This window comes from Phaethon aethereus (assembly GCF_964289735.1).
Source record: "Phaethon aethereus genome assembly, chromosome: 4".
Classification (NCBI taxonomy): Eukaryota; Metazoa; Chordata; class Aves; order Phaethontiformes; family Phaethontidae; genus Phaethon; species Phaethon aethereus.
The window spans coordinates 36,282,462-36,302,349 of NC_138578.1; the positions used below are offsets into that span (position 1 = coordinate 36,282,462).

The 19,888-nt window shown below is 41.0% G+C and overlaps 1 protein-coding gene across 1 annotated transcript in view; it reads left to right on the top strand.

Annotated features, from left to right (window-relative positions):
- Window positions 1-19,206, top strand: part of FHDC1 (FH2 domain containing 1) — a gene marked incomplete at both ends in the record, with an annotated part of 34,068 nt that extends 14,862 nt beyond the window's left edge. The window contains 8 exons of the mRNA XM_081999229.1: window positions 4,446-4,531; window positions 4,617-4,717; window positions 7,387-7,457; window positions 7,560-7,667; window positions 8,558-8,628; window positions 10,957-11,074; window positions 13,144-13,308; window positions 17,176-19,206. Coding sequence (XP_081855355.1) covers window positions 4,446-4,531; window positions 4,617-4,717; window positions 7,387-7,457; window positions 7,560-7,667; window positions 8,558-8,628; window positions 10,957-11,074; window positions 13,144-13,308; window positions 17,176-19,206 — 2,751 coding nt within the window. The remainder of the gene's footprint in view (window positions 1-4,445; window positions 4,532-4,616; window positions 4,718-7,386; window positions 7,458-7,559; window positions 7,668-8,557; window positions 8,629-10,956; window positions 11,075-13,143; window positions 13,309-17,175) is intronic.
- Between the last annotated feature and the right edge of the window lie 682 nt (window positions 19,207-19,888).

Consider the following 19,888-nt stretch of genomic DNA (forward strand, 5'->3'; position numbering starts at 1 on the left):
TAACGAGGTAGAATAGCCAGAATTTGCACTTCAAATACATGCAGAAGAGAGCATATGATACTGCTTATCAGCTCACTCACACACATGCACGCCCAGGTAATCAATACGTCTTAACTCCCTTTATAACGTCTGAAGCCTGTCCTTTGCTCATATATTCTGCTTTAAAACCCTAGTCATGGGTCACCTGCTTTACTGGAATTGTTTCTGTCTGTCAGCTCTACCCTTTCCAAACCACGTTTGTGTAGTTAACTGCCCCCTCCTTTCCTCAGCCAGTGTTGTATATGGCTGACCATCCTTCATAGCTTTCATCTTCTGCTTCCTTTTTTGCCCCTTACGGTAGCTGCAGGTTTTTCATCATTTGTTCATAGAGGTTTGCCACTGCCCAGGCATGTGCCCCGTGGTGCCTCCCCGGCTAATACACTAGCTGCTTTCCCACGTGCCCTTGTAGTTGGATTCCACTGTGATGCCTTTTGGGGTTTTAGTGTATTTTAACTCCGTTTTTCTTTAGTGCCCTGAATGTTTGCAGTGGCATGGAAATATTAAAAAAAAAAAAAACAACAGAGAAAATGTTTAGTCCTCTGGACCATTGTACTTGTCTTTACTTATTTATTTATAATGTGGCGGATATTTGACTTATTTGGTCGGAATGTGGGGAAACACTTAGTTACGAGCATATATGAGGATGAGTGGTGTGCTGATTTATACCTTCCTTCAAAGGTCTTGCATAGGAGTGCAACATACCTGTTTTACACCATAAAGTAAAATCCCACTGTTTGTAAGTAAGTGCTACTGGTAGCTCAAAAATGACTGAAAACTTGAGTGGTCTGAATGCAGTAGCTTTGCTGTCTGTGAGGAATAATGAGATACTTGTAATAGGCATATCTACTCCAATTGTTCACAAATCAAATCAAAGATCAAGCTTTCCCTGTTTCATAACTGTTTTTAAAATGAAGCAAATTACATATGTGAGAACCTTCTGTATCTAAAATCTGATTTAGTGTACATGGGCATGCATGGACAGTGCAAATGCATATTCCATATACAAATATAATGAAAAATTAAATTAGTAGCTCTGCACCCAATTTGAGTAATACAGAACTGAGCATACAATGTAATTATGCTCTCTTGCATGTATACATTATGCCACCATATCTTGGTACGTGACTGCGTACTGTCGTGGAAGAGATTTTGTTATGCTTGAAGAGAGGAGGTCAAGGCCAGAACTGATAGAGTTATTCATTGTGATTTTAAAATCAGCCACATTTTTTTAGCTCTTTTGCATTCTCAGACTAATTATTTACCTGTGTACTATTTGTGTTAACATGATTAATAGTGAACTTTATTGCAATCCTCATAGTTTCCTTGCAGTTCCTGCCTGCATTTAGTATTTGAATTTGACCCCTGCTTCTAGGAGCCATCAGAGAATCTCAGTTCTCTTTGGGAAGACATGGACAACATGGTTGCAGAGAGAAGCGGCCAATCCCATGAGCTTTTGAGTAGCCTCCCTTGCAACATGTAGGGCCAGCCATCCAAAATGAGTTTCAGTAGTTTTTAGCTTTCAGAAGCTGTTCTTTTAGTTTACAGGTAGTGTCAATTAAGCCAAATAACTTTCTCTTTTCTGCTTTATGGTGAGATAACTGTTCTTTTTCAATTATGAAATTTGTAATAAAGAGGCAACACAAAATAAATTGTTGTCCTAACTTTACCTTAGCTACTCCCCAGAGTATGTACTGTTATATGGCCAAGTTAACAGAGGATTTAGTCTCCTGTGACACATATGGTGAACCAGGCTATGCTATGCTGAATTCCAGGATGAAAAGGACCTTTGTAACTCTTGTGTTTCTGGTTTGTTTGTCTGTTTGTGGAATGGGTCACTGTCCTCATCTTGCAGGGGTTTTGGGCTTGTCAGGTGAGCTTCTTTGCTGCTTCTTATAAAGGTAGTTTTGGACATCTAAGGCAAAGACAAAGGGGGTTTAAGATAGCTGATGTGGACTGGAAAAAGTGTAACCAGGTGGTGAGCACATCTTTGTTTTAAGGCTGATTACATAGACTGTCTTTTGGGTTGACTACTGCCCAAAGCTTCTTGCATTGTGACATTCACACCCCGTCCTACCCATCAGAAGGCAGCCTTGTCAATGTCTTCTATTGTGCATGTATAGGAAAGTTCCTCTTCTGGATGAATCCTGGGATTTAGTACTCCTTTGTACCACTTCAAGCACATTTCCTAATATAATAGGGTAGAAGAAAGAGGATTTCATCCAGCGTCTGTAAAATTAACAGTCCTCATAGATAACACTGATTGCCACTTACTGTCGAAAGTATATTTAAATATAGTACAGGTAGCATGAATAAGTTGATATTCCTGTGAGTATCTCAGGATTTCTTGTTGCTCACTTTTTGTGCATTTACATCTTAAAATTGCATCTTCCTATAATTGCCTGAGGTTTATATGATCTTGATTTTGAAGTGGGTGTTTTGGTGGGCTCCTTTTTGTCATCCGTCCGCCTGCAGCCGCTCCCCGCCTCCGTCTGAATGCCTGTATCCTTTTCAGGCAAACTTTGAGATTTGCAACATACTAAAATGAAGTTGGAGAATTTGCAATTTTTGTTGTTCAGGTTGCAGACCACTATTTTTTGGAAGATAGTTTAAAGAACACCTGCAAAGACTGACATAGTAGATGTCTCCCACTCCCCACTTCATGGTGTAACAAAAAGTGTTTATTTTGGTTTTGTTTCTTGCTCATTTAACACCTTAGAAATACCAGGAATGTCAAGTCTGGTCTTTCCTGTTTTTTGTTGGCAGACTTCTTGAATGACTCTGTAAATTAGGAGTTTTCTCAGGCCTCAAAAAAAAAAGGGCATGCTGTTTATCTTTAGAAGGAGCTTTTGTCTGAGTGTCTTGAGTTAAATGGGGGGGAGGGATGTGTGTTAGGAAATGGAGGAGACTGAATGAAGAAAATTTGCTCTTTGATTAGAATTCTCTTTCTCAGTCATAAGTTTCTGTTGGTTATTTTGCCCGGGTTTTTTTTTCATTTGAAAAGGAAGGGTTTTTTTCTATTCTGTGTTTAAGTTGTAATTTTTTTTTCTCTTTCTTAATGTGCTCTCAACATTTCTGGTTTTTTATGATGTGAAAAAAGAATGGGAATAAAGCACAACAAAGCTGTTAAAAGAATCCTTTTCTTCTGCTGGTCCAGAATTTATTTTAAATCCCTGATTTAGCGTAGTGTATGTTGTCTTCCACTGCAAGTCAGTTACTCTTTTACTGTGAAAGCAGAAAATAACTTAAGTAAATAATTTGGAGCCTGATGCTTTAAAAGCCCCGTGGATATCTTGCCAAATCATGGCAACCTGATAACTGTTGATACCCTGATGTAGTGTGCCTCTCTCCAGGATAGCTTAATATGCTTTCTAAAACTGACGACCATCTGTGTAAATGTGGTTGTGAATGGGCTTAAGCTGGGTGGGAACTTGTTGGTTGAATGAAGAAACAGTGTAATTGAGAGTGAGCTCTGCTTTTGGACACAGTTGCTGTGTTGGAAGATGTAGAAGAAATTCCAGTTACACTTAAACATATGTTCGTGTATTTTCCAGTTCTTCTGTATAAACAAATAGTAAGTATGTGGGCAGATCAGTGGCTTCCAGATCATGCAAATATATGGATTTTGGTGGAGCTGAGAAGGAAGATCAACAAAATTAATGCAGTGATATTTCCTTTGCATGTAAATAGTGTTCTCAAAGTACTGACAACAAATAACATAAATGCAAGGTTGCATTTATCTTTAAAATATTTTATATGAATGAAAAAAATACCAACTCAAGAGCATGAAGTTTATACCTTAAGAGAGTTTTAGAGGAAATGGTTGAAGCAAGTATCTGGGAAAAAACCCTATAACTTAAACTTCAGCTGCATTGTGACAAAGAGATCTAGGCAGTCCTACACTGGAAATGCTGAGCACGGTTAACTTTAAGCTATGCCCAAGTGTATATCACAGTTGTTAATCACAGTCTCGAGGATCATTTTTTAGATCATCACTTAAGCAGCTATTTCCTGGGCAAACAGCTAGAGAACAGCAAATGGACCAGACCAGAAAGAAAAGAGCCAATTCTCCCGGGAAAACTGGAACAGCTGTGTCCTAAACATAGTGATGAGAGCAATCATTGATCAGAAATCAGAATCACCAATCAGAACGATGGCATCATATTTTTTCTGCTGGACTGTGTAGCTAGGTTTTTGGGAGAAGAGTGATGTTACTGGTTTTATTTTTTTGTGATTGGGGTGTGTGCAAATTACAGGAGCTTGGACAGTGGACCCATTCAGTCACTCACTGAGTGGAGTCTCTAATGCCTCCTGTTAAATTTACTGCTTTTCAAGGTGTCTCCTCCCAAAGTCAAGATAATCTTGGTCTTTCATAAAATTCTTTGCTAGTGTTTTTTTCTCTTTTCTAGGTAAAGAAATTAAAAGCCTTTGATGGAGATGTATCAAAACTGTCTCAAGCTGATTCCTTCATGTATTTACTAATCCAGGTGCCAAAGTAAGGAGATAGTAGGTTTATTCTGTTCATGATAAGTGTTCTCTTTTGGCTGTCAGTTCTAAACCTGTTTGTTTATGTGCTCCAGCTATGCTCTTAGGATTGAAGCCATGGTGTTAGAGAGGGAGTTCTCACCTTCCTGTGCTTCTCTACAGGATGACATGAAAATTATAAGACGGGCAACAAAAGGTAATTAAGCATGTTGGGACATGCATAATACACTTGTTTTTGTTAGCATGTTAATTAGTCTGCATTATGAAGACTAGAGCTTGAATTTCAGGTACCTTAGCTATTAAAAGGAAGCTTACTCCCCTCTGACAAATGCCATCAGGGTGTGCCTGGCAAATCTTTGCTTCCAAAATCAAAAATCTGGAGACTTTGGACACACTAGCGATGAGTTCATGACCGAAGCCTACAAGCAGGGGGTATCCAAAACTGACAGAAGCAAAGGTGTCCCCCTGCCAAATTTGTATAAATTGTCTTTTGAGTACAGTTTGCTCATTCATGCATCGCTGTCTCTTTGATTGAATGCAGCTGTTAGACTTCTCTTCTCACTCTTTCAGAGATCCATAAAGAAAATCACTGTATAGTTTCCAAATTTCTCTATATGCCATTGCCTTTTGAGGTAGCAGTATTGATGGGCTAAAATCTTTATTGTAGAGACTTAATACTATTGCTATTCCTTTGTTTTCTGTTTTTGTTTTCTGTTTCTCTACAACTTCTCTTTTGTTCTCTACGTTTTGCAAGTTTTGAAATGCTGCAGCTGGCTATTTGTAAGGTAATCTGGTGTCTTCATCTCTGCAGGAAAATAGTTAATTTCCTGGTTTCACTTAAACGTTAATGCTGACCTTTTCAAATGCCTTGTGTGCCTATTTGTCCTGTTCCTCAAGATGAAATTCCTATTTCATGCTGGCAAATTTTCTGGCAGGCTACAAGAGCACTGTTTGGACTGCTTCTAGTAGTATAAAAAGGCATAGGAGTCAAAATATTCAACTGTGAGCACTAGTGCTTAGGATAGTCATTTTTAGTGAAAGGGAAGTGAGAAAAGCCTGGTGTGCTTATCCCACCAGTGAGGATTGAACTAGTCCTTCTTGACTGAGAAAAACGTGCCTTAACTTAGGCTGAGGTTTGAGTTTGGCCTTTTATCGGGATCCCTTTCAAATCATTGTTCTTTGTGTTTTGAGCAACAGACATATGTGAGGGAATATGTTATGGATAAAAGCAGCCGCGCCCTGTTGTCCTTCACCCAGGACATCTGTGAACTGATGAATTCACTCCCTCCAGAGGAGACGCTTTGGTCTCCAGCTCCTGCATCAGGCCAGTCATGCAAATCAGACTGACTGAGCTTCCTTGTTCTCAGTCCACTTGTGTCATGTGCTCTTCTCCATTTGGTCTTTTCACTGCAGGGTTTGTTGATAGCCTGAAGTTGTTTGGGAATTATGCTACTGTTCTATTCCTATCTCCTATGTTTCTTTCCTTGTAATTAAGCTGAAAGAATATTTACTTAAATTCTAACACTGATAATCACTAAGGGTTAGGATGGCCTAAATAGCCTGATGGATTCTTATCTAGCCTGCAAATGGATGTATTTCATAGTGACGCTGAGCAGCCTCTTACTATGCAAAGTCTTCAGAAGTTGCCTTCTCCTCTTGGCCTTTTGAAATTTGGTATTCTCTTTTGTATTCTCTCCTCTTTCTTCCTCCTTGTTTTCTCACCTATGGCTTGTTAGATCAAAGGTTATTTAATTAGTTCTATGTTTTTAAGCTGATAACACTGAAATCCAAAGATACAAGGGCTGTCTGCTTCCAAAATGATAGATTAGTGTATTGTGTTGAGCAGTTAAATGAATGTGAACTTCGAAGCAAAATAGTTTTAAAAAGTATTTACACTGCATCAGAAGGATTACACCTTTTATTATGTTCATTGGTGTAAAATAGAGTACTTTACATTAAAACCAGCTCATGTTATTTTTCTTGCCGTACGGGCACTTGCAAATTTGGAGTTACTTGGTTTGATGTGCCACTTGTATAATGCTAATTTATTAACTCTTTTCAGTTCTGAATTTCTGTGTCTTATTTCCAAGGCAATCCCTCTGGTGACTTTAAGCACATGTATTGTTTTGTATTCATATGTGGCTGGGTGAAGAGGTGTATGAATTCAGATAGAGCACTATTGTGCGTTTTGCAAAAAATGGAAATATGTACAAAACAGGCTTCTGTGGTGGAAAAACTTTAAAAGGCAGATTTATTCCATTTGACTCTGCATCACACTGAATATAACTGTGCTAAATCATCTTTGATGTGACTGAAGTAAAATAAATGCTGCTCTGAGTTGGTGATCATACAGAAATAAAATGATGATTCATAATGGGAGTGGGATAAGCAAGGAAAATTTAAGCATTGCCTGTTATCTTTTCAGGCCTGATGGCTAAATCTCCTCAAAACAGAATAATTGTTCAAAAGCCCAATCCCGGCAGATGGCAAATGGATCCTGGATGGTGCAGAACACTTGCCTCATGCTGGAATTAGTAGGTGGTGAGGATACTTAACCACTTGCATGAGACACTTTGCACATTGCAGGATTAGGCCCCAAATGTTTTGTTAGCTGCTGGGGGTTGCCTTGGAAATACTACACTTGCTAAGCTAAAGTCTGAACATATACTTGAGGTTTGTCAACTGTGCTTATGAATTTGAATCATATAGTACCATTTTTTCCCCCACCTTTTCAGTTTGTTGTAGTTTCCTGTTAAAATAACAATTTCCACTTTTAAAAGCTTGAGATGAAGAGGTGTTTGGTAACTGACCATGTGTATTTCTAAACAAACAATTGTTAGACAGCAATTTTTTTGCTCCTTACAGAACTAATGACTTGTGAGGAATTGCATTCCATATTGCACTTGGTCCTTCAGGCTGGGAATATTATGAATGCGGTAAGTGACATCCAAAATGGAGGTGGCTGATTGACCAAGCTTCCTTGTTAGTATTGCAGTCCATTGATGTCATGCCTCAGCTGTTTGCTCATTTCTTTTCAGGGAGGTTATGCTGGCAATGCTGTTGGATTTAAACTGTCATCACTGCTCAAGCTGGCGGACACAAAAGCAAACAAACCTGGGATGAGTCTACTGCATTTTGTTGCTCTGGTATAGAAAAACTGTTTTGCTGGTATAAGCAACTGCTACAAATGTAGAGCCATAGATGATAGACAATAGAAGGGGCCATGTGTCTCAGAAAAAGCAGATTTTTTACAGCTTTGATCCTAATCTTCACCTTTCTTCTCCTGCCACAAAATTCACCAGTTCACCTATGTCTGGTCGTCCTACCCAGAAACCCGTGGAAAACTTAAGTTTTTTATATAATGTAAAAGCTTGCCTTCATCTAACTTCCTTGTTGTAGCTTTTCTCTTATTGCCCTGAATTCTTACACTGTGGAAGTAGCTTATTTTGATAAATATTCTTTCAATCTTCCTGTTGAATCTTTTGAGCAGCATTTTTGGTAGTGGTTTTTTGGCATGTATTTTTAAAGCTGTTGCAGACTTTTCTCAAGTTATTTTGCTTCCTTTCAAACTTCTTAATTTTAGAAGGGAGAGAATTTAAATGCTTCTATATGTGACTCTGGTTATCTGTGTACAAACTGCTTTACCAGGTTTCCAGTCAGCTAACAATAGGGTATTAACTGATGTTCATGCAGGAGACATTATATCTGCTTGAACAATGGGCATCAGTAAATTGTTCTTTCCTTGATATTCCCTATTAATAATACATGTGGTTTGTGTTCACTGGCAGAAGCAGCTATTGTTGTACACTGCAAAATGGAAGCTGTTGTTTAAAGTTTCCAGTTCTGATCCCTACCTTTCGTTAAGGCGTATCCGCTGCTCAATTGGGTTAGGATTAAATGGGAAGAAAAACAGTGCAGGAGAAAAACCTTTAAGTAGCCTTCCAGAGGCTTTAGAACTGCTGGACTTAGGGACTTTGGCATGGTGGTGGAATGTTAATGGATTGTATGTGTTTTGGTTTTGTTCTGTGTGTTTCAGGAAGCCCAAAAGAAAGATGCTGCTCTCCTCAACTTTTCAGAAAAAATTAGAGATGTTCATGATGCCGCCAGGTAAGTCAAAAGAAAACTGATAACTTATGGTTAGACTGTGACTTGGAATTTTCTTATTTGTGAAGCAATGAGGCTTATCCAGAGAAGTCTTAGCACAAAAACTGAGATCTTTACAAATGTTTATTGTAGCTTTGAGTGCTTCATTTCCATTTGCTAGCAGAAATATGCCTGCAATGTGCCTTCAGGTATGAGGTTTTTTATGACACTATCTCCATAGGTTTTTGGTAGTTTTGTCTCTGTCAAATACACGTGCATGTATGTGACTTTTAAGGAATCGAGCTAAAAGCATGTTACTAGTTTTCCTTAAACCAATTTTCATCTGTCTCTGAGCAAGCTACAATATTTTTCCACATCTGGTACCAGCTACAGGTACCGGCCCTGGATTCTGTTAGACGCTTTTTGATACTTCGTTTACTTCTCCTTTTCTGTCTTGGATGGAAAATCTGAAGCATCTGAGGCTCTGTACTGTTTGCATCTTAAGGTCTCTAGCTGCAGAATTTTAAACTGAGCCTGATTTGTACCTCGATAATAGTACTTGCTTTTGTGAGACACTGTTCTAAAACCCAAAACTGGAAGCTAGCAATGCTGGAGTTCTATTCCCAGTTTTGCTACTTCCTTACTCTTGAGCTTTGGGCAATCTATTTACATTCTTTTCCCAGCTGTAAAATGGATCCAATCTCTTAGATCTGATGCAGGGTTAAGTAATGTCTGCAAAGGACTCTGAAAGCTTCTGAGGAAAGGAGTGGCCATGGAGTTAATCAGAAAATTTTTGAGGGACCACCTGTGTGGCTCTCAGCCATGCAACCCACACACCTTTCTGGCAGTCTGCCATGTGGCCTGCTGGGGAATGTAGCTTCCCTCGGCATCCAAGCCCCCTGGCAAACAGCAGGGGAACAGGCTGAATCCCAAATCTGGTAATATTTTTTCTAACCACTTTGTTCTTTGATCACATTTGTTAATGCTGAAATCTATTCAGGGAATGCAGTCTGTACAGGAGAATGAAAACAAAATACGTGTCTCACCATTGGGCATGAGGAGGATCTTTATTACAGACAACTGTCATGTACAAGTTGCTCCTAAATCCTCCCAATTAGAGCATGTTAAAACAAACTACTATTATGTTATTTATTTTTCATTATCTTGCCGCCTTTACTTGTAGGCCATCCTCTTCCTCCTTCACAGGCAGAAGAATATAGCTTGTATCTTCTACTGCTTTTCTTATTTGCAAAAACACCCATTATCTGCCCAGAACAGGGAGCTAACCTTTGCAGATTAAGTAAGCAGAGAAAAAACAGCACACATTATATTCATTTGTGTGTGCACTGACAAACGTGTGCATGCTGTCACCATCTGCTGCCATGTGCACTTCAATCAGTCTGACACAAATTCTTCAGCTTTATTGTTTTAAAGTCATGCTGCTGATGAAATGACCATAGTTAGGAGCACATATACAGTTGTTAGTTTTTATCATTTTGGAAGCTCCAGTGCTTCAATTCCTATGCAAAGCTCAGTTCTCTTGTGAAGGAAATGCCATAGATTTAGAAGCACTTACCCTTAAAGTGATTGAGAGATTTGAGTGGGAGCTCCTGTTATATGGGACGTGGGTCTCCCAGGGTAAAGCGTAGATTACATCAGATCAGAGCTCTTTCCTGTGGTCTTAATTTCTGAGTTACCTCTCCACAGGAGCAGCTCAGCTGCTGGTATGTGGTAGAAGGATGAAATGTTATAACTGCTGGGTTGAGACTGCGTAGGCTGCATTGCTGTGACTGCTTAGAAGAACGTAACGTGCAATTTCATGATGCCAGATGCTACTGCCAAAATGGGTAGTCCTGGCTCACAATCCCTTGTGACCCCTTTTTTGTGCCAGCTGCTGCACTCGAACAGTCATGTAATCAGCTGTACCAAGCAAATGATCCATCTGGAAGTAAATTGGTTTTTTCCTTTTCCTAGGTTAATTTTCAATATGCAGATATGGCTGGTCATCTAGAAAAGGTAGAGCTAGCACAGGAACCAGGGAGAGAAGAGGAACACCTGGTCAGAGGCAGGGCACTATTACCCTTTCTCGTGGTAAGGTTGGGTAGGACTGGCTGGAATTAATTGTGAAACCACACCCCATGGGAATCTTTTCAGGTTGCAAATAAGAAGAAATGTGCTTATCTCTCTCCTAAGTTTCAGTTCCTACTCTGGAAAGATTTCCTGAACAGGCAGGTCTTGTTTGATAGCCAGGTTGCACCTCATGTTAAACATCTATTTTTGAAGGATGCTGTGACTAAACTGTGGGCAGCTCCTTCCCCCTCAATAAACATTTTCTGTATATGCTATTTTTAGGTTATCCATTGATAATGTAGAAGCAGAGCTCCACTCGCTGACTTTCAAGGCACGATTTGTTAAAGACAGCATTCGGCGAGACCCAAAACTCTTTCATCAGATGGAAAGCTTTCTCCAGGTTTGTAGGATATCCCTGTTAATGTGTTACTGTCGCTTGAATATAGGTGCATTTGCCAGCTCCATGTAATTTGTGTGGACATGTTAATAAACAGAAGCGTTGGTCTAATATGTCTACTCTATCAGTTGTACAAAGGTGTTCCAACTACATGCTGTTTGTCAAGTAAGAGTGTTGGAAGGACTGTGTTTTTACAGGGAGGGATATTGAGTGTACATTGCCCAAGGCTTGCTAGGCAAGCATGTTTAATGCCTGTGAAATGACTGATGAAGATCAGTAGTTAAAATATAAGACAATTTGGATTGGTCTCTGTTTTTGTACTTCACAGCTGCCCAAAATATGGTATCTGCATGTTATGTTACACTGGAGCATGTCAGTTTTAGCTGAGGCTGTGCTATGCATATGAATCCTGGTTGTTGTATGACTGAAGAGATATTGTTAGAAGCTGGAAGGTTAAGGGACTGTTTTCTCTGCTAATTTATCCTTAGCACAGAGTGTGTTATTCTGAGCCACACCATTACTTCTGGGTGGATTTTCCTTTTCTTTTTTTCATACTGCATTGAATTTATAGACATGAATGTGCATAGCACTTAACTTTGAAGCAGAGTTCTTAGTATTTTCTGAGTACGTGGTGATGCCTGGAGATATATGTATTATACTTCAATTAAATTATTTTTCTGTTTCACACTATAGATAATTATTAGAAGTAAGAAAGCAGGTGCTGATCTGGAACTTAACCCGCCCTGATTTTCAACTTGCAAATGTAGTTAATAGTCCCTGCAGTTTTTCAGGAGATGAGAAGCTGATGAAGAAAGGGGTGGGTTAAGATTGAAATACCTGTCCTCATTCACTCTGAATTATTGGCTTTTATCCATTGCACCCAGACTCTTTAATGTTATGTTCTAACATGTTTGGAATTTTTTATTTTAATTTAATAGCTGGTTTTATGTAACACTACAACCTTGTTTAGGCCACATTCCAAAAGAAATGTTGGGGAAAAAATAATTTTACAAATGCATACCTTACATAAACACTTCCGGTTTTTGTTTCTAAATTGCAGGTGATAACCAAGCTGATTTAAAAGTCAGCTTTCATTATCTCATCCTCATGAATAAATTACTTAAATATGTGGGAGGAACTGATTTTCTATGTATGCTTTTATCAAAAAGGTTTTTTTTTATTAAAAAAAAAGATTTTTATCAAACTGTTTATCTTAAATCCAGCCTTTTATTGGACACTTTTTAAAAAAAAAACAACAAACTAGCAAGTAAGATTTGTTCCTACCCTACTGGCATATTTTGCCAAATAACTTTGTGGCAGCAAGGTTGGCTTAAATGGTCACCAGTGCCTCCAGCTGCCTGTTCCCACCCTGGTGCTGCAGTATCAAAAGTATTTAGGTGATCATGAGTTAGACAGTGTAAGAGAACAGATTTGTCTGAAAATTAGCTTTTCTCCCCAGGTTAATTTGAGCCACATGTGGTTTCAGATCTGGGATTGTGCAAGGATGGGAGTGAATGGCTAGTGATGCAGATAGGGAGACAGAGGGGCAACCACTGAAAGTGTTTTAAGCAGTTCTGCTGCTCAAAGTCTGACCACAGCCTTATTCTCTCCCTCCTAAGAAATCCACTAATCTACTCCATCCCTGCCTGTATAGCTCTATACCTGTGATTCAAAGTGCTACTTTATGGGGATGTTTTCTGTATGTCTTAAAATATGCACATTTCCAGCAGTTCCTTACCTTTCTGGCATGAAAACTTTTTTTGTTGTGGTCTAAGGTCAGCTTAGGAAGGAGTTGATTCTGTAATGTATATCCGTTAATTTATCCACATGGTTTTGGGGGAAAAGTAGGGAGGAGGAATTAATCCATTTATGCTTAGTTGAAAGTGGCAGGGAGAATGGGCCAATAAGGCATGTGGAGCTCTCAAGGGGCTCTGAAGTGGTCTGTCACTGTCCTGGGTTCTGGAACAGCTCCTGGGTTGGAACATGAATGTCATAAATTCCTCATATATACATGACCTGCTGTGACTTCAATTTTTCTGTCTGGTTCATGCTATATATGTTTTTTGCTACAGTTTGCTATAAGACATCTAAAGGAGCTTGAACACCAGAAACGAGAATTGCAAAAGGAGGGAAACGCTCTCATTGACTTTTTCTGTGAAGACAAAGAAACTATGAAGTTGGATGAATGTTTCCAGATATTTAGGGACTTCTGTGTAAGATTCAACAAGGCTGTTAAGGTAAGAGCACCGAACGAGATTCTCATGCAATTGAAATAGATAACGGCTCACATGAATTAAGTTGTTTTTTCTGCTTAAGGGACATTTTATATCTTGTGGTATTTGATATATTTGCTGGAATGGCTACAGCAGACTGCCCTCTTGTAGGGGAGGGAAATTTCCCAGGTGGGAAATGGTCATTCTGCCCAGCCCTGCACACAGTCCCTGCTCTGCATCTGCTGCAGGCTTAGACCATTAAGATGATACGTCAGGGTCGCCTATTGGCCTGCTTGTAAGTGGGCTTCTTCCTTCTCTTTTGGCGAGGAGGTTGGTGATCGCTAAGCTGAGCAGTGAAACAGGTTGTGCAGTCCTGGTTAGTGCTGAGGAGTACTCAGTTCAGGCCCTGGACTGGTAATGGTAGATCACTGGAAAGGCCTTGAGATGTGGCACCACATTACGTGGGCATCCCAGCCTGAATCAGCAGTGTCTCAGGCTCTCCTCTGCCCTCCTTTACACAACTGGACACACTTTGGCAAGGAAAGTAAGGACTGTGTCTTCTACTTCATTCTTTCCATTGCTTTTTGGGGGTGAAAACTCAAGAAATTAAGCAGGCCTACAGTACCAAGATACCTCATTCCCAGTGTGACTTTGCTAAGTTCATTTGCTAAGTACCCTGAATTAGTCCCAAATAATTCAAGATGTATACTAAGATAAAGGAGCAGTATCAGTATTGGTTACAGTTTTGGTTCAGCAAAGTCTGCCTATTGTTATTGATATTTTTAGGCCTTTATAAATAGCATCAATTAGATGGATCCATCCATTTTTCTGCCTTATGCAATCTGCATTTGACAGCACTTTGTAGAAGAGCTTTAGTTCAGGGAAGAGAGAACAATCTTGATTTATAGCAAGCTGACGTGATGTTCAGCTAACATGCCTGTTGTACCACTGGTTTACCTACCCCTTACCACCCAAGATAGCATGTAGTTATGCATGTGTGTGAACATTATACAAATATATAAAACCAAATGGTAGTAACTATTGCAGACATTTTAGTGAGAGGTGACTTCATGCATACACGTTCAATTATTGGAGGGTAGGAGGGCTCTGCAGAGGGATCTGGACAGGCTGGATCGATGGGCAGAGGCCAACTGTATGAGGTTTAATAAGGCCAAGTGCAGGGTCCTGCACTTTGTCCACAACAACCCCATGCAATGCTACAGGCTTGGGAAGGAGTGGCTGGAGAGCAGCACAGCGGAAAGGGACCTGGGGGTGCTGGTTGACAGCCGGCTGAACATGAGCCGGCAGTGTGCCCAGGTGGCCAAGAAGGCCAACAGCGTCCTGGCCTGTATCAGGAATAGTGTGGCCAGCAGGAGTAGGGAAGTGATTGTGCCCCTGTACTCGGCACTGGTGAGGCCGCACCTTGAATCCTGTGTTCAGTTTTGGGCCCCTCACTACAAGAAGGGTGTTGAGGTGCTTGAGCGTGTCCAGAGAAGGGCAACGAAGCTGGTGAGGGGGCTGGAGCACAAGTCTTCTGAGGAGCGGCTGAAGGAACTGGGGTTGTTTAGTCTGGAGAAGAGGAGGCTGAGGGGACACCTTATCGCTCTCTACAACTACCTGAAAGGGGGTTGTGGCGACGAGGGTGTTGGCCTCTTCTCCCAAGTAACTAGTGATAGGACAAGAGGAAATGGCCTCAAGTTGCGCCAGGGGAGGTTTAGATTGGATATTAGGAAAAATTTCTTCACCGAGAGAGTGGTCAGGCATTGGAACAGGCTGCCCAGGGAGGTGGTGGAGTCGCCATCTCTGGAAGTGTTCAAAAAACGTGTGGATGTGGCGCTTCAGGACATGGTTTAGGGGACATGGTGGCGCTGGATTAATGGTTGGACTTGATGATCTTGAAGGTCCTTTCCAACCTAGTGATTCTGTGATTTGGGACTGGGGATTTAATTCATAGTCACACATTACAAGTGGTTGTTGGATAGCTATTACTTCAAGGTCCAATGGAGATCTCTCTTCCACTCTCTGTAGTAACTAGTTACACTCTAAAAATGAAAAATTAGTCTCTTATTTGCAATTATTGAGGAGATTTGCTAGGTATTTTGTGGTAATTAAGCCCTGTCCTTACAAAATTAACAGTTCAGAGTAAAGGTTGCAGTTCTGACAAATTAATGTGATGTGTGGACAGCACAGCCAGCAGTCTAAAAAGATGGCTCATACCACAATGGCCATGTGCATATATTGAAAATGTTTAGACATTTTTTGCCATTTTTTAACATGTCTATGTGTGCTTAAAATAGATTTTTTTAATATTTGAATAAAATCTCCTGAAACATGTTTTGGGTGAGGTTAAAATGTTCTGTCTCTAATATGGAATATGATAATAATACCTACAACTATTTTTAACTGTCTCTTTACAACGGGATATTTAAAGTCGAGCTTTAGCATTGGGCAAGAATTCATTCGGTAATTCCATACCTGTGAAAGCAAGCTCCCTGCCACAGACGTTTTTCCTGAAGTGCAAGGTTTTTTTTCTTTTTCCTTTCTTAGCAGTTCAGGTTTCTTAGGTCTCTAATGCATCTTATCTTTCAGAGCCCAGTGTAGTCTCAAATACACTTTAAGAGTTGTAGATTAACCCATTCATCAAAAAGACCTTCAGCATTAGGCTTTTGTTTACTGAAAGCTTTCAGGTGACTTTTTCTAGTTGTGCACCTCTTCTGTTGTCACAACAATGGGAAGATCAAGCTAGACAGTGCTTCAGACAAATATAGATGTGGGGTTTTTCAAACAGTGTGTCATTGCTCAGAACAGATTTAACAACGTGCTGGAAAATTAGGTAATTTTTGAATCCTCTGTCAAGACTAGCTTCCCCCTTCTTTCTGTTGCTACAGCTGTACTGACTCTAGAAAACCAGGTTCTGCATTTCAGAAAATATCCTGGAAAGTTCAGCTGAAGGTTCAGCTGGATTAAATCTGAGGCCCAGAGGTGACAGTTAAAATGTTGATACTCGTAGTAATCCACTGCTAAGGATTTTAGTAAAAAAGTGTTACTGTGTTGTCTTTCAAACACAAACTACCTCTTTCTATGGCTTCCTGAACCAAAACCCTCAGCCTAGATGCCAAAATCTCCAGCCTGCCCCTGGGCAACATTCTGTGCAGTAGTGCCAATTGCCAGTTTTTGAAACCAACAGTGAATACAATGTCCAAAACTGGAATGAGGCAATGGTCCTTGAGTGGGGTCAACTGATGTCTAAGTAATGACTGTGAGGCATTGTGTAAACTTTCCTATTTGCTTTCATATGCAATTAAGTAACGTCTTTTCAAAAAATTTCCCATTGGTAATGTTCGAATCGGAGGTAAGTAGCACCCCATAGAAACTGCACTTGCTGAGGAACAATTGCAATTGTAATAAGGGAGGATGGAAGGAACACATTGGCTTGTCAGACAAGCTTGTCTCAGCTTGTCTCAAAATGTGAATGTAATGATCAGGTAGAAGTTTACTCACCTGATAAAACTGGCAGCTTTAAACTTAGTGGGCACTTGAAGCTCTCCATCGTATAGCAGGAACTCTTTGGCTGGACTTGACATCTCCTTGGGTTTGATAGGTCATGTTCTTGGTGTCTGCAGGGACTTGTGCATTTTTTTCTTATGCTGACCAGACTGATGTATCTCCAGCATTAGTTATGCAGGGAACTGCTCTCCACGTGGTTAATGGTTGCAGGCTGAGGTTGCCATGCTGAGTTTGTGTGTGTTTATACTGGGGGTTGGGGGAGGGCGATAGCAGTAGCAGCTAACTTCGAAGAGAAGAAGTAAAGGGAAAGATAAAGGAGTGTGATTTGTTCTCATGCATAGGACACTGTCCTCTGAGACATATATTTATGGTTTTCCTCATCAGGAAAACAGGGAACGAGAGATCCAGGAACTTCATAGTCTGCAAAGGCGAAAGGAGCTGGAGGAGAAACGCAGATCCTGGGCAGCTGGAGAGCTTGGGAGCTTTGGGCGGAGCAGCAGTGAAAATGATGTGGAGATGTTGGCCAAAAAAGGACTGGAAGAATTTCTTCCCTTTTTGCAGCAGAGACCTCAAAGCCCTTCGTACAGAAACCCCAATTCCAGGCGCTCTAGACTTTCTCTGGGGATTACTGCAGACAGAGAGTTGCAGAGTTTCCTGGAAATCTCAAAAGATGAGGATCCAAACAAGTTTAACAGCCTTCCCCGTGCAAATACCCGACAAGCAAGACCCAACATAGCCTGGACTGAATCCAAAGAAACAAAAGATCTCAACTTAAATACCTTGCACTTACACCACCAGTCTGAAACCAAAGTGAAAAGTGGCGGCCTACTACAGGTGCCTCCAGCTCAGTCCAGTCACTTTGGTGGCTCAACCAGTCCTGGAGCCCGTTACTCACAGAGGAGCACCGACTACAACATGCACGCTTCCAATGTGTCCTGTGAGGAGTCCGCAGACATAAATGCTCTGGCCCTTGCAATTGAGGAGCGTGAACTTGTTAAAGGATTACGTAAGTTTGATATTCAGGGAGCAAAGCCTGCAGAGGATACACCTGTAATATATTTAGAGGATGCTGGTGGAACAGACTTGGAGACTCTGGATGATCTAAGCTTTCATTCCCTTAGCACTGCTGATGATGACCTGCCTCCAGCTTGCAGAAGTTTCAGAGAGGCCCAGGACCATAAAGCCAAGGCAGAAGCTTCAGAGCCCAGCAGCAGCAGCCCCATGTCTATGGATACAAGTGTTTCAGGAAGTAGGGAAGATGGGCCAATGTTCTATGTGTCAGATACGACAACTGATTGTTCTTTGACGTTGGACTCTGAAGAGGGAAGTGATTTTAAATCAGCAGGCAATGAAATAAGAAGTGAAGCTGGCAAAGCACGCTCTTCTGGGAATGATGCTCAATACAGGGCTAGAACATTGTACTCAAACCTGAATTCTGCTTCTACCAAGGATCTGTCTCTTCACACTTCCGCAAATGATAAGGATGATGCCAATAGCAAGCACAACCTTCCGAAAGAAAAGCCCATAAAAAGTAAAGACCCAGCAGGACCAAAGAGAAACTCTCTAAAAGATAGATCTCCAAGCTCCTCAAAATCCAGCGGCACTCGCCCTAGCTACACAGCTCCTTCCAGACCTGTGAGAACATTGAATGCCTCTGAGAATGAAAGTATGAGGAAAGTGGTGCCTATTTCTCGGTCAAACAGAGCACCGAGCAGTGTGAAAAAGCCAGAAGCCAAGCCAGCAGTTCGTGAAACTAGTGCAGTGGAAAGTCGGCTGTCTCGTCGCAGCTCTGTCCGAGGCACAACAGACACGCTGCCAAGAAGTCCTTACAGGCATAGCCTGTCGGTAGAAGAGCCAAAGTTACAAAGGGGCACTGTCACCTCGAGCAGCGCTCATTTTGAGAGGGACAGAGTCTCACTCAAGAAGCCAAGCTCTAAACCTGTTAGGAGTAATGTCAAATCAAAGACTGACGAAATGAAGATGTGTCGCTCCAGTGTAAAACCCCAGACCCCTACAGATGACACCAAGGTTGCCACAGTCAGTGTTCCCAAAACACCATCGGCTGTCCCAAACTTTGCGAGGAATACAGTGGCTTCTTCTTCAAAGCGTGCACGAGTGGATCTATCCAGTTCGTCCAAACCTCCAACCATCACAAGGTCTGTGTCCCAGAGGCTGCCTAAAGCGAAGCCAGCAGCAACCTCTGATGATCCGAGTCCAAAGGAGAATAGTGTGAGCACCTTAAAGAGAGCAAGTAGTGCCAGAGTGGTTGGAAGAAGCATCCTGCAGGGAGAAGCTGTCAGCACTAAGGTAGAGCCTGCGCTAAAGGAGCAGGGAACAGTGGAAAAGGCCTCTCTTAAACTGAAAGATGCAAACCGGACCACAATTGGTAAAATACTGAAGCCGTTACTGAAATAAAGGAGAGGTTTTTTTGAATCTTGGAATGTGAACACTTGTTCAAGCACTGGATGTCTGTGTCCTGAAATTCCTTAAAACAGTAACATTGCCAATAAGCAACATCATGTGTGCTCATTAAAGTACGGCACACCGTTGGAAAAGGGCAAGTAGTTGTGTTCTGGTCTAAATCCTTTTATATGAATTTGAATGTATTTGAAGCTACTGTGATGGAATACGAGCGTAACAGCAAAGCTTTGACTATCTGTGATACAGAAGGTCACCGAAAGCCAAAAGTTCTAAGAAGTTAAGCTACAAGATGAAACGCTTTGTGACAGAAAACATGGATAAAGGCCAGTTTTTGTGTACCTAAGATTCTTCCTAAGACTTAAGCCTTTGTGCCGGTTGGTTCCTTATTCGATGTCAGAGTGAATCCTGTGGAACAGTACTGAAAACGAACTTAGGTGATTGTGCTTTCCCATTGCTTTCAATTCCTTGAATTCAGGAACTCTTTTTTTTGCCTGTTGCGAAGTCCATTGCTGGCAATTGGACAGACTGGGAACTGCTGGCCAAAAAATGGTAAAATGGGACATTTGCTGTTTGTGGCTGTGTTTAACCTCACCGAAGAATTTATAGCATGTTTTATGAATGTGTATGTGTGTCTGGAGAAGGCTTTCTGCTGGGCAGGAGGCTTATTCTTCAAGAA